The sequence below is a fragment of the Ranitomeya imitator genome, chromosome 9 (genome assembly GCF_032444005.1).
Source record: "Ranitomeya imitator isolate aRanImi1 chromosome 9, aRanImi1.pri, whole genome shotgun sequence".
NCBI classification, from domain to species: domain Eukaryota; kingdom Metazoa; phylum Chordata; class Amphibia; order Anura; family Dendrobatidae; genus Ranitomeya; species Ranitomeya imitator.
In genome coordinates, this window is record NC_091290.1 from 139,066,959 (window position 1) to 139,092,467 (window position 25,509).

The window sequence follows — 25,509 nt, forward strand, 5'->3', positions numbered from 1 at the left end:
GGCTTCTTATTGATGCAATCTAACTTTGCTACTCGGGGCTTCTCTAAGCATACTAGTATATTAGCACACTGATGAAGGTCCAGTAACGACCGAAACGTTTGTAAATACTGTATGTAAATAAAAACCCCACTTTGCATCACAACACTTTTGGAGTGTGCTAGTCACTTGTATTTTACATAAAGGCTTGGGAACCTATGACCGTGCACCTCCTCCTTTTGGCTGTGCTGAACATTTTCTATATAACTTATGATTTTTTCATATTGACCCCACCTGTTACTTGCCACGGGTGAGTTTGAACGTGCATCAGATGCTTGAAACAAAGTTGTTTACTGACAATTTTTGAAAGGTTCTAACAATTTTGACAAGCCCATTTTGGGGGTTTTAAGTGAAATTAGGTCCAATTTGACTTTTTTTTCTTCTTCTTTTTGTGTGTTGTTCCAATACACACAAAGGAAATAAACATGTGTATAAAACACAGTGTAATTGCAATAATTGTCTTGGAGAAATACTTCCTTTTCTGGAACAATTTCAAGAGTGCCAGGACTGTAGATAGATGATAGATAATAGGTAGATAGATAATAGACAGATAATAGGTAGATAGACAGATAATAGACAGATAGATAATAGGTAGATAGATAATAGACAGATAGATAATAGATAATAGGTAGATAGATAGATAATAGACAGATAGATAATAGATAATAGGTAGATAGATAATAGATAGACAGACATATAGACTTGTAATAAGTAATATTCTTTATGACTGTTCTCGGTGTGCTCGGTATACACTGGAGCTGTCTGTACTTTTCATCTGCTGCCGTCGGGTAAAATTCACAGAAAATACAATTAAATCCATGTAACAAAGTCTCTGGTAGCAGAAGGTAAATAAGTGCAGCTAATACACAGGCAGGAGGGACGACCAAGGATGGATTTCCAGATGAGATGAACAATAATGAACATATAACATTATTAAATCCGCGTGTGTGGGTGGCTGACTCGGCTTTCGTTGCCCCCGCACCATTGGTGACTTCTGCGTTGACACCACAGTAAACGCACATAACGATGCCTCAATCTATGGTCAAATAGAAGAATGATCAGACAACAAACGAGAATGAAGACAAACAGAGCGGCTTTTAATTGTACTCGCACTAGTCGCCCCATCCACCCCCGACGCCCCGTGTGCACGGAGATTCTGCCCGGCAGAATAAGGCAGAGGAGGTGTCGGACCGTCTACATCATCATCATAAAAAGACATGATGGCTTTCTCTTACTACACCGACCAACATTTTAACCCCAAATCATTGGACATTTTATGCTGGAACATTCCAAAACGACAAATTTTGCTCATAAAACAAAAATTGATGCTGCTCCATTGATTTTGGAATAATTTATTTTAATTTTCTTCTGCGCCCCTCCAATCCAAAGTCATGCCCCCAACTTTGTGTATACCACAGATCTTCTCCGTTTCGATTGGCTGGCTTCAGAGGAGAAAAAGGAAAAGCGAAAAGAAAAGTTCCCTGGTTGGGTGAAAGGGAAATTTTCAACATTATTACCGGCAGACATAACTTTGGAAAGGAGCGGAAGAGAGGAAAAAGAAAAACTGGTCCAGAATCAGTAGAGCGGCGACAATTGGAGGACGGACTCATTTTTTTTTTTTTTTTAAAAAAATCCAGTTAAATATCACATTAAGGGTCTTAGCTGAGAATACCCCTTTAAGGGTAATTTTTCAGGCATGACTCTATATCTATTATGTGCTACGCCGAGGCCTGAATGTGCTTTTCTTGGTCACTGAGCGATGTCTGAAAACTGAGCTCCAGGCAGAGCCTTCTAATAAGAGACTCCATTGTACTAGCCTCAGGTAAGGAGGATGGAGCCAGTTTCCCACATCACTGCTTCACCACCTCGGGGCAACGCACTGAAGACAGACCTGAGACTCTCATGGGAAATCTGGAAAAGCACAAATCCAGCCAAACCTGATAACTCACCAACGCCATACGCGCCACCGTCTCTTGTAAGATCGGCTAATTGTCCTCCAGACGTCTAATCTCTTCAGTTTCTGCGATAGGACATGTTTTGTAAATTATCCAACATGCCAGGTTCTTCTACACCCCAACAACAAGGGAGAGTCGAGAGACCCCCTGTGATGGCGTGATATGGTGTGTGGGGTATCATTCTGTCTACGTTCATATTTTTACTGATTTTAGGAGTGTTGTCTTGTTGCTCTGGATCATTCGGTGGAATCCCTGTCATGTCTAGAGTCTTAATTACTTTACAAAAGGTCGGAGAATTGAATTAGCTCAGTTACCATCTGCAGCCTGAATGTGCCCATGCCTCTTGATGAACCTCTGCTAACTCTTCCTAATTGTCCATTCATAACCCCTCTGCTCTCCAAATGCCGCAAATCACCCCGTGTAGTGCCTTGATCTTTGAGGCACCATTCATTACCAGGTTTGGGGGGCTGAAAACCCTCATGCATTGAGTAAGATCATTTAGATCGAAACGCGTAGCATGTACTCTGCACTCACATTTTCGCACTAAGGCAAGGATTGCTGTTTCGCATTTTAATGGAGAAATAAAGTTTTTGAAATTTTTTAAAGGAGCTGGAACGCCTTTCTTCTATTCCTTCCACCCCGTGTAGTGCCTTGATCTTTGAGGCACCATTCATTACCAGGTTTGGGGGGCTGAAAACCCTCCAAATTGTCCGCCTACCCCTGGATATGAGGAGAAGGCCTGAGGAGGACATGTAGACCAGTAAGATAGATCCTTTGTGGGATGCCGATCCTAAGGCCAGCACCCCTGAGAGACTAGAATTACCCAGGAAACTACCGCTGGAGCCGCACTGCCACGTCAATCTCTAAGCGGATGATTGTGATTGATCTCCCAGGGCATTGTTCACGTTACTGGACTGTTTGTTTCTCAATGTTTATGGCTAATTTATTAATTGCGACTTTTTAAAAAGTTGTTACATTTTTTTCCCCCAAATGATTTACAATCCCTAAAAGAGATTTTATGCACTCCTGAAATTTTTAAGCAAATTATGCGATATTTTGTGGCATAATACCTATCACTATCTTCTGGCACCTTCCCTTCTGCTTTCAAACATGCCACAATCACGCCTATCCTTAAAAAGCCAACCCTCGACCCAACTGCTATGTCCAGCTATTGCCCAATATCGCTGCTCCCATTCGCTTCCAAACTCCTGGAGCAGCACGTCCACGCTGAACTTTCCTCCCACCTCTCATCTAACTTGCTCTTTGACAATCTACAATCTGGTTTCCACCCCCATCACTCAACTGAGACAGCCCTGACCAAAATCACTAACGACCGACTTACAGGCAAAGCTACTGGACAATACTCTGTACTCCTCCTTCTAGACATGTCCTCTGCTTTCGACACAGTTGACCACTGCCTCTTACTACAGATCCACTCCTCCTTTGGCATCAAAGACCTCGTCCTATCCTGGATCTCCTCATACCTTTCCAACCGCACATTCATCGTATCCCACACTACCTCCTCATCCCACCCTCTCTCTGTTGGAGTCCCCCAAGGCTCTGTTCTAGGACCCCTACTCTTCTCAATCTATACACTTGGCCTGGGACAACTCAAAGTCCCATGGATTCCAGTACCACCTCTATGCTGACGACACTCAGATCTACCTCTCTGGCCCAGACGTCACCGCTCTGCTGTCCAGAATCCCGGAGTGCCTATCAGCCATATCCTCCTCCTTCTCCTCTCGCTTCCTCAAACTCAATGTGGACAAATCTGAACTCATCATCTTTCCTCCATCCCATAGATCTTCCTTACCTGACCTATCTATCACAATCAATGACATCATGCTTTCCCCCGTACCGGAAGTCCACTGCCTCGGAGTAACCTTCGACTCTGCCCTGTCCTTCAAACAGCACATCCAAGCGCTTTCCACCTCCTATCGCCTCCAGCTCAAAAATATCTCTAGAATCCGTCCTTTCCTCAACCGTTAATCTACTAAAATGCTTGTGCACGCCCTCATCATCTCCCGCCTTGACTACTGCAACATCCTTTTCTGCGGCCTCCCTGGTAACACCCTTACACCTCTACAGTCCATTCTTAACTCTGCTGCCCGACTAATTCATCTCTCTCCTCGCTACTCCTCCACTTCCCCTCTCTGCAAATCTCTTCACTGGCTCCCATTCCCTCAGCATATCCAGTTCAAATTAATAATACTGACCTACAAAGCCATCCACAACCTGTCTCCTCCATATATCTCTGAACTAATCTCCCGATATCTTCCCTCACATAATCTCCGATCCTCCCAAGACCTCCTTCTCTCCTCCATACTTATTCGCTCCCCACCCAACCGCCTCCAAGACTTCTCCCGAATATCCCCCATCCTCTGGAATTCTTTGCCCCAACACGTCCGACTATCAACCACATTCAGATCCTTCAGACGGAACCTGAAAACCCACCTCTTCAGGAAAGCCTACAGCCTGCACTGACCCCCTGCCTCCTCACCAATACCGGAGCTACCGCCTCACCAACACCGGAGCTCCTGCAACCCTCAACCTACTGTCTCCTTCCCCATAATCCTGTAGAATGTAAGCCCGCAAGGGCAGGGTCCTTGCCCCTCTGAATCAGTCTGTCATTGTTAGTTTGTTTACGTAAGTGATATCTGTAACTTGTATGTAACCCCTTCTCATGTAAAGCACCATGGAATCAATGGTGCTATATAAATAACTAATAATAATATTTATTTTGCACAAGATTCATGAAACACAATTTGGTTAAAAAAAAAAAAAGACAAACTACCACAAGACAAAAAAAAAAAGGCCAATCGTGTATAGGAGTCTCCAGACTCTTCGTTAAGTTTCTAAACTTTTAACAATGTGCAAAAACTTTTTTTTATTTGCTAAGGGTTGGAGGAGTGGGGGGGAGGGGGGGGCATTAATTAAATTGTTTTATCTATCTCCTCATCTGCTCGGTGTCATCACGGCTTCCATCTATCACCATCGTGCAGATAAATTTCTTTCTTCAGCCGTCTCGCTGTTTCCCAGCAGTCTCTGCAAAGCTGCGCAAAGGACGTTTCAATAACACCGATGCATATTGATAGGCTCATAAAGATGAACCGCGCTAATCCATTTCCTGCGAACTACATTGGTTTTCTGGACGCATGTCCTATTAATTCAAACCCAACTGCGGCCTCATTCAATATTTAGCACTTGTTCGTCCTGCAAGCACCAACTTTAGCAAAAGTGGAGGAGAAAAAGTTTCCAGCTCGAGCAGCTGGATGTGACCCAGATACTTTGCAATTCATTTAGGGTCACCGACTGGAAGGCGACGTTAGAAGACGTCAAGGGCAGTAGTGGGATGAAGAAGACCCCTGTGCATCTACGTTCATCCTCCTAAGACCTGTTGATACTTTTTGAAGAGCAAAATCTTTTCCATTGTGGACTGAAATTGAAACTAATACTTGCTAGCTTTCTATTAGGATTATTTTTCAGATTTTCAAATAATCCAGAAAACCCTATAATAATACAGACTCCTTTGGGTCCCAATAAAAAGGATCTGTCACTTGCTCAAAAGGTTTAGTTAAATACTTTATTTAAAAAAAAAATCCCTGCGCTCCCCTTATTCTTCCACTCTTTTCCGTTTTCAGCTGCGTCGCTCCGTTGCTGAGATATTCACATTTGTTGCTACTAGAGCGCAGCATGTGAAATCTTTGCTTGTAGTGCAACTGGGCGTTACTTCATTTTTTCTATGGAGGTGTCAACTTGCACTTCTCCCTCCCAAAAGCAGCTAACAGCAGCTCTGAGGCTGATTTAGCAGTCTCAGACGCTACCAAGATGTGATTGGCAGCATCTTGCAGGGAGGGGTGAAGGCACACCCCCCTGAGAAAATTCTGAAAATAAGCCGAGTTGCAAGTAGAGATTTCACATAGTGCGCTGCAAAAGGAACAAATGGGAGTATCTCAGCAATAGAGTGACGCAGCGAAAAACGGAAAACAGCGCCAGAATCAGGGGAACTCAGGGATTATTAAAAGGTCTTTGACTTTTTTTTTTTTAAAGTCACAGGTCCTCCTTAATGCTGACTATGTAATGGCCATTATACCTGCAGACAGGGGTGCTGAAGTAGCAAATGCCCTTGGGCCCTGGTACCTCTTTGCAACATACGTTGATGGGAGGTGTAATAGGCAGCAGCCGTTACAGATTTTGCAAAACTTCTCCTACACCCGTGCAAAGAACTTAAGGGTATGTGTACACAGACTTATTTTTGCTGTGCGGAAGAAACGGAGCAGGAAACGCAAATTTTTTACCTCTCCTCCTTCTGCTTCAGTGCCGGCAACCTTGTCTTGCAATCTTTCCCAAAAAAATTTTATTAGCAGATTCCAGATTTCTGGGAATTACAGATATTTCAATTCCACATTTAAAAATATGGGTTAAAATGTATCATGATGTTTGATAATCCAGAAAGCCTGCTAACATAATGCAATACTTTACAGAATACCAACAGACCAGGAATCACGTTTTGCCCACTTTGGTCAGTACTGATAATCCAGAACTCATTGATGCTGAATTAAAGGAATTTTACTAGAGACAAGCCTTCGCTCATGGTTTGAAGTCCAGGTGATTTAGCTTGCATTACTGCTCGTCTCGTATGACAAATCTCCTACAGATACCGGCAGCAGCATAAAATAGGATGTGGTAATGTGATTATCGGCAGGATGTATCCATATAGAGGAGTATCATCTGTCTGATACAGATAGAGGCAGTTACAGAGTATCAGGCGTCCTCTATGATTAACACCGGAACTGCATTATTAACATCGAGTATGTCCTATAAAAGGTCACAGCCGGAACGGACAACTGGCGACACAAGCACCAGATATGTGCCAGAAAAAAGTATGAAAAAAAAGTATGTAAAATGAAAAAAGTAAGAAAAAAGTACAAAAAAGTACGAAACACCTGCGTCCGATAGAGAACAGATGACTGTAGACTATGCGCCAGGTTCATTATTACATTTGTGCCTTTTTTTAATCTACTATTTGGTATTTTGCACTTTTTTCTTTTAAAGTCTGTCATATATCTGTCGGCCAGTGATTTATTTATTTTTTTTTTTTTTTTTAGAAGCCGATTCATCAATTGCAAATTTTAAAAAGTCGCATGTTTTGCACAAATAAACAGTTTCCCTATGAAATTATTTCATCTATTTTTTTTTCCCCTTCAAACTTTGCAACATTTTAGCGCAACGTCCTTATTTTGTGGCTGAAAAGTTGCAAAAAGTTTAAAGAACATTTTTCGTTTTGCGCAAAAAAAATGATAAACGGCGAGCGCCATTTTGATGAAATAGGTGCAAACAAATATCAATTAATACAGCAACAATGTGTCTTTAAAAAAAAAAAACCCTGCAAATGATGAATTGGGCCCGTCTGCGATACTACAACTCTCAGCATGCCCCATGAGCCATAGATTAGAGACCCCATATAACGCATGGGGTGAGGCATAAGGCAGAAGAAGAGGGAGGCGCAATTAAAAACCTGTTTAGTTTGCAGATTTTCCAGCCAGGTTTTCAGACAGCGCGATGCAGAGGACTGAAGATTAATTTCTAGTGACAGGATGAGGGCAGTGGGTTAAGTGTGGGCTCTTTGTTGGGTGTCAGTGGGGTATCATCTTCACCAAGTAAAAAGCAATTACAGCTCATTTAGGTTATGATTTACCTTAAGGGATTATGCAAGTAAAGGTTAATTACCGAGCAAAACGTTCTGCAACTTTCTACTGTACTTTTAATTCTTCAACACCGCTTAACACTACCATTTCCTTCATCTCAAAACGAACATCCGACCGAGGTTCTATATTTTGCCAAGATTAACCGCTTCCATGACCCGAACCCACCCAATCCCAACTACAAGACTTCTCACGTGCTGCACTAGTTCTCTGGAATGCGCTACCCATCAATAAGGTTAGTAATATCCACAGCTTTACGTTTACCCTAAAAATACTCTTATCTCAGGCAGGTTTACCGCATTATCTAATCTGAGCCTTTTTCACTTACCCTTTCCCTAAACTAGGTTATTCCTCTAAAGGTATTGGATGGAGACTAGCTGCTATGATGTCTCCCACAGCACACATATATGAGTGATTGATGCTCTCCTGCCTCTATTTTGCATAGTCAGAATCAGCAGTGGATGCAGCATGGAGGATATTATAAAGGAGTACTCAGCAGTGTAGCTGTGAATCCAGCATAAAACTCTTACTAGAAAGCAATGACTTTAAAAGGTCTATTTTTAACAAAAGGCTTCAGGAGCGGAGAACTCCACTGCCTCCCAGCTCACGGGAGCACTCTTGTTAATTGAAAATTTTGACTAGTGGCAGAGTTAAGCCACCGATGCAAACTGGGTGCCTTCTCCCATTATAAAAGCAGGGATCTCTGCAGCATCAGAGGAGCACAAAGGCACTGCAAGCTCTATGGTAAAGAGCTTGCTAGTGCTGTGCTTCTCATCTTGGAGACTGGCCACCTCTGACAGACGGCAGGGGTGGCTGGCAACCTTAGCTACAAGTAGAATGCACAAAAAGTAAAAATCTCTCTGCTCTTGATAACAGAAGATATTTAAGATGCAAATTGTAGAGTTGCTTTTTATTACGAGAAAAAAAACCTTAATCTGACCCCACAGTGAGGTGGCAGTCTGTACTGTTTTGACCAAGGTAGATTTTATTGGTTTTCCTAGAGTAGACAGTGAGTTCAGGAGGTGGGACAGGGGTAGATGAGGTGTGAGAGAGGGGGACTGGCTCATAAGTGGAGAATAGAGAGGGAGTTCAGGTGGTATGGAAGATGAGGTGTGAGAAAGGAGAAGTGGCTCATAAATGAGTAGACTATGCTCAGGAGGTGTGGCAAGGGAGGATGAGGTGTGAGAGAGGAGGAGTGGCTCATAAGTGGTGATTAGGTGGTATGGCAAGGGAAGATGAGGGGAAAGAATGGAGGAGTGGCTCATAAGTGGAGATCAGGTGATATGGCAAGGGAAGATGAGAGGTGAGAAAGGAGGAGTGGCTCATAAGTGGAGATCAGGTGATATGGCAAGGGAAGATGAGGGGTGAGAAAGGAGGAGTGGCTCATAAGTGGAGATCAGGTGATATGGCAAGGGAAGATGAGGGGTGAGAAAGGAGGAGTGGCTCATAAGTGGAGATCGGGTGATATGGCAAGGGAAGATGAGGGGTGAGAGAGGAGTGGCTCATAAGTGGCGATTAGGTGGTATGGCAAGGGTAGATGAGGGGAGAGAATGGAGGAGTGGCTCATAAGTGGAGATCAGGTGATATGCCAAGGGAAGATGAGAGGTGAGTAAGGAGGAGTGGCTCATAAGTGGAGATCAGGTGATATGGCAAGGGAAGATGAGGGGTGAGAGAGAAGGAGTGGCTCATAAGTGGCGATTAGGCGGTATGGCAAGGGAAGATGAGGTGTGAAAATGGAGAAGCAGCTCATAAGTGGAGATCAGGTGGTATGGCAAGGGAAGATGAGGTGTGAGAAAGGAGGAGTGGCTCATAAGTGGCGATTAGGTGGAGATAAGGTGGTATGGCAAGGGAAGACGAGGTGTGAGAAAGGAGAAGTGGCTCATAACTGGAGATCAGGTAGTATGGCAAAGGAAGATGAGGTGTGAGAAAGGAGAAGTGGCTCATAAGTGAAGAATAGACTAAGTAGAGGAGGTGTGAAAGAGAAGTGTCTCATAAGTGTAGAAAGAAGCAAATTTCTCTATTACGATATATATGAAAGTTTCTTATATTCACTTGTACTATTGATTTGTGGGAAGACTACTGAAATGACAGCGACTATTTTACCAATGTCCTTCTATTTTAGCACAATTTAGGACTATAGAGGCGAAGGGCAGACCTGTAAGGATATCCACCATGTTAGGAGCCAGATGCCACCATCAGCGGCTGCAGCACATGTCCCTCTACAGGATAATTGCCTGCAGATCAGTCTCAGGCTCCCCCTAAAGATCACAATTGTAGGTACTTTTCCCATAATAGGCAGCCCGCATCCTTTCATGTGCTTCACGGACAATGTGTTTTTTTTTTTTTTTCTTCACGTCATCCTTCCAGGAATGTGAGAAGAAATCTTAAGAGAATTATTTAATACACCTCCTTTCATCCTTTCTCCAATTCTACAATCGCGGCAGATAATGAGGGCAAAAGTATCAACACGAGAGGGGGGAAAGCTCTTTGGAGTGCGTCGGGAACATTCGCTTTGGAAAAGAAGCTAATCAGAGCTTTTAAATACAGATCCAGCCGTCTCCTATTCATTCCACAAGTGCACGAGACGGAGCACAACAGAAGCACCTAAGCCCATCTCCAGCTTCTATATAGGCTTTATGTTTCAGAAGACTCTTCACATACTCGTTCTGAAGCCGAGCGTCCAACATAATGCAAACAAAGGCTGCTCCCGAAACGCTCGCGCTAACGTTACGACTGACACAATCAGATAAGGCTAAAATAAAGGTACGGAAGATAAAGAACATGATGGAGGCGAGGAACAAAAGACGGAACGTCGACTGAAGACACTTTTGAAAAGACGTAAAACATTTAGTAACGGTGGAAAGTAGGTTACAGCAAAGCTCCGTGAATACTGATCGGACAAGCTGGAAGCTGTAGTACAACAGCAAATTGCTGGCGTAAAGGAGAACTAAAAACTTTGATGATATTCCTCTGCATGATATATACTGACCACTAGGCCACCAGGGACAGGTCGTTTTAGTTCTGCTCTAATGGGACACAGCTACGATTACCTGCGTTGTCTACGAGGTGTCAAAGCCACTAAAAAATAACAACCCCCCAGGTGTATAACAAGTTAATAAGATCCCTGTTGCCTAGTGTGTTAGTGGCAACATCCCTGGTGTCTAGTGGGTCAATGATACATTTTCTTAGGCCCGTTTGCTAACAACCATTACATTCCTGGTGACTGTAGATTAATATTTCCCCACTAGAATCCAGGAAAGTAATAGTTATTAACAACTTGTTAACATAAAATGTGTTTACTAACCCACAAAGCACCAGGGATCATAGCAAAAAAAAAAAAAACAATTACTAAGGACGATGTTATCGATAACCAGGTTTTTTAATTATTAGGACCAATGCACATGGTCTCTAGGCATACAACTGCTAGGTAAGTCTCTTACTGGCTAATGTCAGATTTACAAAGGAGGTATCACAACAAGTTGCACAGCAAACACAGGCCACTAGACGCCAGGGAGGTTGTGAATCAACTAGATACCTGAAATGTTGAAAACACAGTATATACTAGGGATGTTGTAAACCCACTACACAACAGCCATCTTGTAAAAGCAGGAGATACCAGGAATGCTATAAACCCACTAGAAACCAGGGATGTTGTGAATAATAATATAATAATAATAATAATAATTTTTTATTTATATAGCGCCAACATATTCCGCAGCGCTTTACAAATTATAGAGGGGACTTGTACAGACAATAGACATTACAGCATAACAGAAATACAGTTCAAAACAGATACCAGGAGGAGTGAGGGCCCTGCTCGCAAGCTTACAAACTATGAGGAAAAGGGGAGACACGAGAGGTGGACGTGAACCCTCTAGAGACCAGGGATGATGTGAATAAAGTAGATACAAAAGAATATTGTGTATCCACTAGACACCAGTGATGTCGTGAACCCAACAGACACCAGTGATGTCGTGAACCCAGCAGACACCAGTGATGTCGTGAACCCAACAGACACCAAGGATGTCGTGAACCCAATAGACACCGGGAATGTCGTGAACCCAATAGACACCGGGAATGTCGTGAACCCAATAGACACCGGGAATGTCGTGAACCCAATAGACACCGGGAATGTCGTGAACCCAATAGACACTGGGAATGTCGTGAACCCAATAGACACCAGGGATGTCATGAAAACCACTAGGCACCAGAGATCTTATGAATCCAATAGACACCAGGGATGTCGTGAACCCAAATGACACCAAGGATGTCGTGAAAACCACTAGACGCCGGGGATGTCGTGAATCCAACAGACACTGGGAATGTCATGAACCCAACAGACACCGGGGATGTCATAAAAACCACTAGACACCGGGGGATGTCGTGAAAACCACTAGACACCGGGGATGTCGTGAATCCAACAGACACTGTGAATGTCGTGAATCCAACAGACACCGGGAATGTTGTGAACCCAATAGACACCGGGGATGTCAAGAACCCAACAGACACCAGGGACGTTGTGAACCCAATAGATACCGGGGATGTCATGAAAACCACTCGGCACCAGGGATCTTGTGAACCCAATAGACACCAGGGATGTCATGAAAACCACTAGACACCAGCGATCTCGTGAACGCAATCGATTCCAGGAATGTTATGAAAACTACTACACAGCGGGGATGTCATGAACCCAATAGACAAAGGGGATGTCATGAAAACCACTGGACAACGGGGATGTCGTGAACCCAATAGAAACCAGGAATGTCATGAAATCCACTAGGCACCATGGATCTTGTGAACCCAATTGACATCAGGGATATTATAAAAACCACTAGGAACCAGGGATCTTGTGAACCCAATATACATCAGGGATGTCATGAAAACCCACTAGACACCAGGGATCTTGTGAACCCAACATACACCAGGTAGGTCATGAAAACCACTAGACACCAGGGATCTTGTGAACCCAACATACACCAGGGAGGTCATGAAAACCACTAGGCACCAGGGATCTTGTGAACCTAACATACATCAGGGAGGTCATGAAAACCACTAGGCACCAGGGATCTTGTGAATGCAATCGATTCTATGGATGTTATGAAAACCACTAGACACCAGGGATGTCGTCAACCCACTCAACATCAAGAATGTTACAATCATAAGGCTGCCACACACAAAGGAAGCTTTTATTATTAGACCACAAGAAAACAAGTAAATAAGAACATAAAACTATGAAAGAGAAGACAAGAGTGCAGCATGCACAAGCTTTTTACCAGTGTGAACTTTGGAAGATTTAAGTACAGGAACCCGGTCTACAAACAATAGGATTTGGGGGATTGTTATCTCTTGCTACCTGCTTTGTGCTGGAGTCTTATGATAAAGCTTCCTAATACCAGAAGAATAGACCAAATCCATTCCGAGAGGGGATTTATCTCCACACAAAGCTAGATGTGAAGATTTACTAGATCACACTTGTCAGGGCATAAAAACCGAGGCAGAAGCACGCCCGCCCACGTGTCACAAGCCCCGAGAACTCATCTCACTCAACTTATAAAGTTTGACTTCCCGCACTGCCACGACTATACCCAATGTATAAAAAAAGCAAAAAAAACAGCTCCGCAATGCAGCTTTACGGTTGATAGATGTGTAATTGTAAAACGCTGGGAAAAAAAAAAAATACAACGCTGCACCGCTAAATGAGATTCTCACTTTCTTTTCATAAACTCTTCACAAATATCTCTCAAGGCAGAGGGAAAAAAAAAAAAAAAAAAGGAGCAGCTCCAGAGAGGTTATATATCATCTTCTGGTGGGCAAGAGCCGATAATATGACATTTACATCAATAGCGGCGCGGCTCCGGCGAAGGCTACACGTCCAATGTGGTTACTCTATACTGCAGAACATGGGATGTGACGGCCACGATGAGGAGCAGATGGGTGTACAAAGGAAATTTAACCCAAAATGTTCAGATGCTTTTTCTTTTTTTTAATAGTTCAGCAAAATTTCCAATAATATAAAAAGTTAGCAAAATGCAAAATTACCGACAAATCTGACGGACTTGCAAATGCATTGTGCAGCTCTGGACTTACAAAATAAGTAGTGCAATGTATTTGCAAAGTTGTCTAACTCTTTGGAGCTTTGAGAAAGTCTTGGTGGAATATAGTTTCCATACGTACAGATCTTGTGATTTACATCTCACCAGGCAGATGACAAAAAAAGAACAAACAAAAAAATGAACAGACGACATTTTTAAATTCCGCAGGAGTCGGGAGGCAGACGCTCCTGCTGGGGAATTCAACACATAAACTATTTCTGAAAATTGCGCAGTAATGTTATAGCTGGTAGGATACATGCAGGGATCAAAGACTATACACTGTGTTCCAAATTATTATGCAAATTATATCTTTCTCGGATTTTCCTAAATGGTCGGTGCAAATGACAGTCAGTCTAATAAAAGTCTTCACCCGTTAGATTATACATTGAATTTTATTGAAGAAACCTCCCAATGATAACAGTATAATCTCCAAGATGAATAAAAACTCCACAATGCGCTGTTCCAAATTATTAGGCACAGTAGAATTTCTATAAATTTGATCTGTTTTAAAGAACTGAAAATGCTCATTTGTGGAATTTGCAGCATTAGGAAGTCACATTCACTGAACAAAAAAAGCTATTTAACTCCAAAACCTCCTAACAGGCCAAGTTACATGTTAACATAGGACCCCTTCTTTGATATCACGATTCTTGCATCCACTGAACTTGTGGGTTTTTGGAGAGTTTCTGCTTGTATTTCTTCACTCCCAGAGCTGCTGTTTTGATGTGAACGGCCTCCCACCCTCATAGATCTTGTGCTGGATGATACAGATACTCCAAAGGTTCTCTGTACGGTTGAGGTCAGGGTAAGATGGTGGCCGCACCATGAGTTTATCCCCTTTTATGCCCATAGCAGCCAATGACTCAGAGGTATTCTTTGCAGCATGAGATGGTGCATTGTCAGCATGAAGATTATTTTGCTCCTGAAGGCACGTTTCTGCTTTTTAGACCATGAAAGAAAGTTGTCAGTCAGAAACTCTATTTACTTTGCAGAGGTCATTTTCACATCTTCAGGAACCTTAAAGGGCCCTACCAGCTGTTTCCCCATGATTCCGTCCCAAAACATGATTTCTCCACCTCCTTGCTGACGTCGCAGACTTGTTGGGACATGGTGGCCATCCACCAACCATCCACTACTCCATCCATCTGGACCATCCAGGGTTGCTCGATACTCATTAGTAAACAAGACTGTTTGAAAATTAGTCTTCATGTATGTCTGGGCGCACTGCTACCGTTTCTGCATGTGAACACTGTTTAGGGTTGGCCGAATAGTAGGTATACGCACCACAGCAAGCCTTTGAAGGATCCTACACCTTGAGGTTCGAGGGAATCCAGAGGTACTAGCAGCTTCAAATAACTGTTTGCTGCATTGTAAAGGTATTTTGGCAGCTGCTCTCTTAATCCAATGAATTTGTCTGGCAGAAACCTTCCTCATTATGCCTTAAACTGCATGAACTCTGTCTGTGCTCTGTTTCAGTCACAAATCTCTTCACAGTATGATGACCACTCTTAAGTTTTCGTGAAATATGTAATGTTTTCATCCCTTGACCAAGGCATTGCACTTTTTAATGTTTTTCAGCAGCAGAGAGATCCTTTTTATTTCCCATATTGTTTGAAAACTGTGGCCTGCTTAATAATGTGGAACATCATTTTTAAGTAGTTTTCCTTTAATTAGAATCACCTGAAAAACTAATTATCACGTGTGTTTAAGATTGATTTCAGTGATCCATTGAGCCCTGAAACACAATACCATCCATGAGTTTATTTGAAAAACAAAGCAATTAAATCTTTATGACACTTAAATCCAATTTGCATAATAATTTGGAACACAGTGTAAAAGCTGAATGTAGTTGACGGCATTTAGTGGATGTGTTATCACATGGAAGAAACAAGCCCTTGAAGGACAAAGATACACAGAGCTTATTACACCTCGCTGGGAACCAGAGGACGGCGGCTACCTGCGCTAATGGCTTACAAATCATGTTAGCTGCATATAGAGAAGGGCATTAGGGCTCCAAAATAGAAAATGTCTGACTACAGAATAAAGGAGGGTGAAGGTGTGTTGCAGGTGAACTATAAAAAAAAAACCACAGAACTGATATGCACAAAAAACAACACTGATACAAGCACAGGTACGCGCAAGCACAGGTACGCCCAAGCACAGGTACGCCCAAGCACAGGTACTACTAGCAATAAATGTTTTTCACATGTGAATTGTTACCTTTCAATAAAAAGTTGGACTATGTTTCAATGTGCAGTCCTCAGTCCTTCTTTCATTTTAAGAACCCATCCCCGTTCCCGATAAGCACTTTGTATCCTGCTCCTAGTTTCAGACTTTTCTCATGTGGTGGTAATACTTGCTGGATGTGAGGCCTGTGTGTCCAGAATGTTGTGATCTTTACTAGTTCTCATGTTATTTTTGGAGTGATTTCTCCTTCTACAAGTCATGAAAGATCATCTGCTTTCCTGCCTATCTACAGGTTAAGTGACCTCCCCTCCCAAACAACTTGGATGCTTTCTCCCCTCTAGCATCTCTGATGTGCTGTGTACAAACCCCTCCTTGCTGTGTTTTCTAAGAGAAAAGGAAGAGGAAAAGTAGAGAAAGTCACCAGTGCCAAGAGCAAAGCATTGAGGGATTTGTGTTAGGTTTTGCAGAAGAGCTAAATAGGGGAAAAACTACAGCAGAGGCATCGAAGTGGGAAGGAACTTATAATGAAATTTTCAACCTAGAAGAAGTGCATTGGTGGCCATATTGGTCCTCATTAGCTATGCACACTTTTATACTGACTTTGTTTTTCATTTGTTTCTATGTGGTGCATCATCCCCTTTCTCCCATTCTCTACATAACTTGTCAGACTTGGCAGTTTTAGAAAGCTTGGGAAATCCTTTAGGAGCGGCTTTGGACATATCGACTGTCACTCAGTTTTTCAAGCAACATGTATATTCATGGAAAAGGCAAAAATGACTAATCAATACAAATAATCAATGAGTACTGAGGAGGCATTCATCACGACCGATCTCTTCCAATAACTTGATGAGTCCTTCAATACTGCTTTTTCTATTAAGTAACAAAGCCAATTTCGCAGCTTCGCTTTGAGAGTATTATAAGGGTAAAATTGAGAAGGACAGATAAAGTATGGAGCCAGGATCGGAAACTGGCCCATGGCCATTATTTGATGACATCAGGGGAGAAAGAAAAAAAAACAACACATCACCAACTACATAATGAATGAAGTCACATGCGATGTGGTTGACACTGGAGAGAGGATGACGAGAAGAGGGCAACTGCAATCCGTCAGCATGAAGCGATAATTATCTCCTAGGTAATTCCAGCCGTGTAAATGAAAAAGTCGCCGGGTCCGCGGCACGCCATACGAGACAAGTGGGCCCTGAGCTGCTTCGTTACCGTGCACCGAGCCGAGCGGACAGGCAATCTGCATTAGGTTCGCCTTACAGGAAATGGAATCCGGGGCGAGATCTCCAATCCATAATCATGAGCAATGATCTTTCCGTGCGGGAGAACCCGGCTCTCTGCAACTCAATTAGCATTACTGGAAAGTGAATAAAAAAAACGCTTCCCGCTTGCCAACTCCGACCCAAAGTTAACCCATTATTATCACCGCTTAGCATATGGGGAACAGTGGGTCTAGAAATTGCACGGTTCCGTTCCACTGGCTCGTTCTGGTAACGAGATGTAACAGTCAATGGACAAGTCTGACGCGGTTGCCGGAAACTAAACTTTTTTTTTTTCCTCATTTCAAACATCCTCTTTAAGAAAATATTAGCAGCCAAATGTCTTCAGATCTTGGGTCAATCATATCGGTCTTTGCTTCCAGAGGATGAGTTGGTAATTGGCGACTGCACATAAGATTATCCAGAAAAATTAATAGTAGGATATAATAATGAGAATTAGACATTAAACCCCCAAGACAGTCTCCAAGAAAAACACACAATACACTCCAAAATATGGCACATCTTACTACCACCCCAGCAGAACAGACGAGTGACCCTACCAATTTCAGCCAAAGCGACATGCAAGGACGAGCCTTCTGCTGGTTGCCCACCAAACATCACTGGATCCCCTGGAAAAAAATATTCTTCATCCTCAAATAGCTTGTGTCCCCACCTTGATAAGAAACCCAAATAAAGCCTATAATTGCTGGATCCATGCAAGTCAGGACCCCCAAATTGCCCCTTTGTCAACCTTACACCATGAATGGCTTCCATCTACGATCTTTTCTCCAATCGTCCACCTAATCCAACCAAGCGTTGTTGTTCCTGCTGTCTTGCCCTCCTAGTAACAACGTCCACTAGACCTACCGAAACAGCCAGCCATCTGTACAGCACCATTTTCCTCCGTCCCTGTGCCCCACCAGACTATACTTTGTACCACATACTCCTTAACTTTAGCATTGTGGGTGGGCACCATCTATGGTGCACGGAATAGTCTGGGCTCCTAACTTCTGGACCACTAGTGATAATTCCATAACTGAATTTTGGATAATTTCGAATAACCGAGAGCCCTCCATTTACATAGCACATATGGAAAGACCGCCGTTTGCAAAGTGATAAAAAACATTGTTGCTTTCCTCCCACCAGTCCGTCACGTTCTCACCAACGCCCCCTGTAAATAGCAGTTATTGTAGCGCCACGTTTTCCAACTCTTACATTTCAATAAAAGTCATTTTCCCCTTCTCTGCACAAAAGTTATTTTGTTTCCTGCCTGAATACAATGTTCCCGCGGAATCCATCAGTAGGGAGAGAAGGGAGGGCTGCTGATGTCTCCAAGAACGCCGGTTGCATGTGTTTAGCAAAAATTGCTTTCCTATGGATAAATGCAATCAAAGTTTATGTGCACAGAGAAACCAACGGGAGAGGATTGTTTCACCGGAAAGATCAGAGGAAAATTGTAACTAAATGTTGTGGAAAATGACTTGGATATTGCTTTGCTCGGGACGGCATCACAATTAGGCAGGGCCGGGAAGCGCTGCGAGGAGGGAGGGGGGTGAATGCAAACAAATCAACGCAAACAGCCTCTGTCAAGAGCACTTTACCGATGCCGAGTAATGGAAGCATTACTTAAGGTTCCTCCACAATCCGCTTGGGCTCAACTTATCGGCTGGAGACGTTTCTTCTTTTCTCTACTTGAGCAATAACCAAATTGGCGGCTCCGGGAGTGACACAATTGTGCTTCGTAATAAAAGGAGTGGTGGCGTTTTAGAGGAGGGTGGCAGGTACTTGTCGAGCGTCCACAGCGGAACCACTGTGCTTTACCTGCAGCAGAGGAAACGTCACACACAAGGAAGGAGTAATGTCGACCCCCATAGCCACACCTGCTACCTCCACGGATTGGTCACTTTATAATTTTTGCAAAAAAACACACACAGTCTACGCAGTCCAGTGACTCATATAATGTACTTACAACAGCGCCCATCTCCTCACACCTTTATATAGTGACGCTCCGCAGCGGGACACGGCATGGGACAGAGGGACTTGTGACCCGACCCGTCCATCATCCGTCATCGCACGTGCCCCAATTCCTTATATTTAATCATGGTGATGGATGGAACTGGTCATGCGTCCCTCCATGAGATCGGTGCAGCTTTGGACAATACATTATGCGAGTCGGTGAATTGGATGCAAATTTTGTGGATATTTGTAAAAAAAAATTAATAAAAAAAATTAATAAAAAAAAACGTCCAACTCATATGAAGGGTATGTATGATTTTACATCCAGTGGCGTAACTTTAAGCTATTGGGCCCCAACGCAAACGCTCCAAAGGGGCCCCCAAGTATTGCAAGCCTTTAATAAGATTGCTCTTTTTTTATATAGGCTAAAATGACTTTTGGGCCCCCCGGACCTGGGTGCAATTGCAACCCCTACACATTTAGTAGTTACGCAACTCGTTTACACCTTTTTTCGTTGCATCTAAAATGATTAAAAAAAAGTAACCGACTCAGCAACTAATTTGTTACCGTTTCATGTATACAGCTCCAATGCACACCTATGTGCCTCCAAAAATGCAAACTACTAGGCCAATCTTGCAGCGTTGGTACATTCCTTTTCCCATATACCCATTGATTCTTGCTCACCAACACATACAGAAGAAGGCGCACCTTCTCTTAATCCCTTTATACACAGAACAAATTTTGGAAAATGTCTCACACTTCGAGACGAATAAAGCACAACCAAATCTCTGGGAGAATTTTTAATTTTTTTTTTGTTTATAGGGATGGCACAATAATCTTACATAATAAATCGTTCCATGTCACACCACCACTAGAGGGAGCTGTACCGATCACCTCGACTTCCACATCCAGACCCGCTGCCCTGGATCCGCGCCACCTCCACACCCATAACCTGAGCTGTTTAAGGATTTTACAAGAAGTAGCAAAAGAAAAAATTTGCTTTAGCGTACGAGAAATTTGCATCGTGCCCCGAGATCCTGAAAATCCCTGGGAATTCATGTATAAATTGCTAGCGACAAATTGTTCGGCTGGTGGGTTATTAGGAGAACCTTAGGAGGTAAAAATTTGTTTCGGCGGGAGGCCACAGCTATTTGCATTCCGTATCGAATGGCATCAGTTTGGGTTTTATTTCATTTAGCGATCATTTGCATATATATTACATTATAAAAACTGTATGAGAAGCTTTGAACAACATTTGCGGCGCAGACCTCGACAATGAGATGACATCTGCCTGTGGCCAAACCATGAATGCATAAGTATGCACGCCTAAGGTATGGCAAACCACCGAGAGCTCTCCGGGAAGGAGCATTCTTGTATTGACTGACCAGGGTACAATACGGCTTTACGTACATCGCATGGCTGTGTTCATCCTGAGCTCCATCGCATAGTGTCATAACAGGGCTGCAAGACAGAGTCACTGGGATTTGCAAAATAGTACAGACACCCTTCAGGGAAAGAATCAGCGACCCGCGGTATACCATATGCTATGAAACTACAACTCCCAACATGCCTTGCTGGCCACCTTGCGGACCGCTTCAGGACATTGACTTGGGTTGGCCAGGACCAGATGTTGATGGAAACCACTAGTCAAAAATAACCTGGAAAGTGGAAACTTCATGTATAACTTCATGGACGTCTCCCTTATAACATCGAGTATCTTCACACACATTCCTGTTGCTTCCAGGGCTGCCTCCACTCTCTGGCCATTAGCCTCTCGCTCTAGACTGTTTCTAATGCAGGCTAGGTCCTATCTGACGCCTGACAGGAACCTGTCTCCTGTCTTTTCACTATATCCCCTCCCACTCTGGGCAAGTCCCTACTATTAACTCCCTCTATCCATGTCTGTTACCAATGCTACATGTGTTTCACAAAATGGACAATAGTAATAAAAAGATGAATATAAATGGAAAATAAAAGATGAGAATCTAACCTGCTGCCAGTCCTTGTTGTGTGACCATTTCTACAGGATCTTGTAAGTGGATAAAAACGACGAGACCGGTGACTCCAAATAGTAAGATGAAGGAAAACATGTACGTCAGCCTCATAATTATTCCTCTCAAATCAATCCTGCATTGATCCAGGGAAATAAATCATGCCAGCAACCTCCAGGGGGTTAGCAGCTTTCATCTTCTCATTGTATTCACCTTTGGGCTCCGCAGGGCCACACCTGTAAGAAAAGAATAAGGTGAGCTCTAAAAGATCTCTGCAAAATGTCCATGAAAGTTATATAATCAGCATGATTTCTCCAACAAGTATTCATAAATACCGTAAGTATAACATATCATTACAATTTAACTACTATAATACTGCTCCTATGTACAAGAATATAACTACTATAATACTGTCCCTATGTAGAAGAATATAACTACTATAATACTACTGCCCCCATGTACAAGAACATAACTACTATAATACTGCACCTGTGTACAAGAATATAACTACTATAATACTGCCCCTATGTACAAGAATATAACTACTATAATACTGCCCCTATGTACAAGAATATAACTACTATAATACTACTGCCCCTATGTACAAGAATATAACTACTATAATACTGCTCCTATGTACAAGAACATAACTACTATAATACTGCACCTGTGTACAAGAATATAACTACTATAATACTGCACCTATGTACAAGAATATAACTACTATAATACTGCCCCTATGTACAAGAATATAACTACTATAATACTGCCCCTATGTAGAAGAATATAACTACTATAATACTGCCCCTATGTACAAGAATATAACTACTATAATACTGCTCCTATGTACAAGAATATAACTACTATAATACTGCCCCTATGTAGAAGAATATAACTACTATAATACTGCCCCTATGTACAAGAATATAACTACTATAATACTGCTCCTATGTACAAGAATGTAACTACTATAATACTGCTCCTATGTACAGGAATATAACTACTATAATACTGCTCCAATGTACAAGAATATAACTACTATAATACTGCCTCCTATGTACAAGAATATAACTACTATAATACTGCCCCTATGTACAAGAATATAACTACTATAATACTGCACCTATGTACAAGAATATAACTACTATAATACTGCCTCCTATGTACAAGAATATAACTACTATAATACTGCCTCCTATGTACAAGAATATAACTACTATAATACTGCCTCCTATGTACAAGAATATAACTACTATAATACTGCTCCTATGTACAAGAATATAACTACTATAATACTGCTCCTATGTACAAGAATATAACTACTATAATACTGCACCTATGTACAAGAATATAACTACTATAATACTGCCCCTATGTACAAGAATATAACTACTATAATACTGCTCTTATGTACAAGAATATAACTACTATAATACTGCCCCTATGTAGAAGAATATAACTACTATAATACTGCCCCTATGTACAAGAATATAACTACTATAATACTGCTCCTATGTACAGGAATATAACTACTATAATACTGCTCCTATGTACAGGAATATAACTACTATAATACTGCTCCAATGTACAAGAATATAACTACTATAATACTGCTCCTATGTACAAGAATATAACTACTATAATACTGCACCTATGTACAGGAATATAACTACTATAATACTGCTCCTATGTACAAGAATATAACTACTATAATACTGCACCTATGTACAGGAATATAACTACTATAATACTGCTCCTATGTACAAGAATATAACTACTATAATACTGCCCCTATGTACAAGAATATAACTACTATAATGCTGCTCCTATGTACAGGAATATAACTACTATAATACTGCTCCTATGTACAAGAATATAACTACTATAATACTGCCCCTATGTACAAGCCTTAAAAACTAAAGCATAAGATGAAAGCTTTCTTTTTTTTTTAAACTAAACTAGTTATAAGATTTAGTCCATTTCCGTGTCACCTCTCCCACCCTTTCCTATTACGTATAAACCAAGCTGCTAGCAAAATGTCACAAGAAAAACTGGGTCAGAGCAAATGTCACTCCTGACACAATCACTGAAGCTGAACAAGGTGATCAAACAACCAAGCAGAGATGGGAGCAATAATGTAAACCACTTGTAAAGAAAGCCCCGGTCCTCAGATCACACTTATTAGGAACCGCTGCAATTCCAGGTGCTGCTCACCCGTCACTGTGTGTTATCATCCACCCAATTAGTTGCACATCAGGAGATAGAAAAATAACACTCAGGATGTTTCCACAGCACATAAACTATATGACCAAGTATGACAAAGTATCATCAACCACTGAGGACTGTATACGGATATCAGCCAGGACTCTTAGTCAACGCAAATCTGCATTTTGTCCTTCTATTGAGTTTTCCATCAAAGTTTCCGACTTAGGACTTCAATGAAACCTTGATGGACTCCATTAGAAGACCGTAGGGCCAGACGATACTGGTGGGATCTATCGAATAATGGTTGGTCATGAATAGAAGCCACAAATGTGAACAAAGCCCAATTAATGGGGTCTATGGGTCAGTGTATAAGTCACAAGCAGGAGCCGTCTTGGCCATAGATGAGTTTCCATAGTTGTCTATCCCACTTGGCCACGAGACTTGTCTTTATATTTTGGTGGATAATGTGCAAATTTCTAGCCCCTAATTATCGCTCATAGCGAAACAAAAGGCATCAAGTTGTCAGAATTACATAGTTTATCAAACCTGTGCTTATTCTAAAACTTTTTTTATTTTTAGCAACTTTGTTATTTATTCCTGTAAAATAGGAAGAAAAAAAAAAAAGCGAAAAAAAAAATATTACAGACAGCAGATGTAGCAAAGGAAAGAAAAGCGACTTTACACATTTTATTCTCAAATTGTACGCGCCATATGGTGTTCGTTTTTGGTGAACTCAAGTATTACAAATACACTAAACAAGTAGTTTATGGGGAAAAAAAAAACTATAAAACAAAACCTGACTGACAAGCAAAACTTTATTCTACTAAATTAGAATTAAATATAAAAACTTTGGTTTTACTAGTATGGGTTTTTTTATCATCATTTCCTTCAATTTTTGTCATTTATCTTGCACCACAAATATAAAAACATCAACAAATATAAAACCAAAAAGAAACAAAGCATTGGTGGTAGATGTTTGATACTAGTAGCATGTGTCTCTAGAGATCTTTTTCACCTCTTCAATCACAGAATTAACAGAATTTCCATGTGTTGATAGTCTCATGAGGATTTAACACTGATTTTCTGCACAAATACATTTCCCCGGTATATTCGCGGTTTATTAAAGTAGCATCAGTCGAGAAGTTCTGTGCGGAAACTTGACCCGAGTTGCTGATTTTTTGTAATTTAAAATCGTCAGAAAATTTGCTTAAAAAAAAAGCTGCATGTTACAAAGCAAGATTTTGTTGCAGATCTCGGTTTGTGTTTATGTCCTGATGAAGAAGTCGGATGACTCTGAAACACGCCGATAATATCCTGTCTCCTGAAATGTCCCTTCGGATTTTATCAGCAGCGCACAGGACCCACTTATTCTTTCTTGGCATAAAATCCACAACAGAATCCGCAATTGATCTTTTCTGTCACGTGTCCGCAGACTTTCTACGGGACATCGATGGTAAATCTGTAGCATTTTACGGTACCAGAATTCTTCAGAAATCTTTACACCATGTGAAAACGGACAGGAACTCTTCAAAGCAGTTTATGGAGCAGAAACTCTCCAAAAACTTTTCGTTTCTACTCTCAAAACTCTGCAAAAAGATTCCGTTTGCACAAAGTCTAACATGGCTGATGTTAGAGAATTTTTACCCATTCGGGTCCGCAGGATCTTTTGCTCCAGAGCTCCTCTTTCTACCGACGAAATAAAGCTTCTGGCACAGTCGGCCATGTTGGAAGCTATGGGCAAAAGTTTTCGATGACTCTATATAAAAATATATAAAGAAAACAGATTCCCCCCCCCTCTTCGTAGTTCCATTTATTAAAGTCAGCAGATGGAGACTCATTGATTGGAATTATAAAAAAGCGAATCCGGCCTAATTTTAGTGGATTTAACTCGACCCCTTGACATATTCCATTCTAAAGCTTCATTTTTCGCCAATACCCCAACATCTTGCACAAAACCCGACTATTTTGCCCCCCATTATTTTCCATCCGTCCTTTCTAAATCCGGCAGACAAGCCCTTTCCCTTCCGATTTGCGGAATGCATGTTACGGTGTCTCCTCTCCGCCCGGCGCTCTCCGCACGCATCATTAGAAGTGACACCTCCATTTCCCTTTCAAAG

The 25,509-nt window shown here is 41.9% G+C and overlaps 1 protein-coding gene across 5 annotated transcripts in view; it reads right to left on the minus strand.

Annotated features, from left to right (window-relative positions):
- Positions 1 to 25,509, minus strand: part of CHST8 (carbohydrate sulfotransferase 8) — a 495,888-nt gene that overhangs the window by 321,097 nt on the left and 149,282 nt on the right. For all 5 annotated transcript variants that reach the window (XM_069739215.1, XM_069739218.1, XM_069739217.1 and 2 more), the window contains one exon: positions 21,187 to 21,423. In XM_069739215.1, the coding sequence (XP_069595316.1) occupies positions 21,187 to 21,301 (115 nt within the window). In that variant the 5' untranslated portion in view covers positions 21,302 to 21,423. The remainder of the gene's footprint in view (positions 1 to 21,186; positions 21,424 to 25,509) is intronic.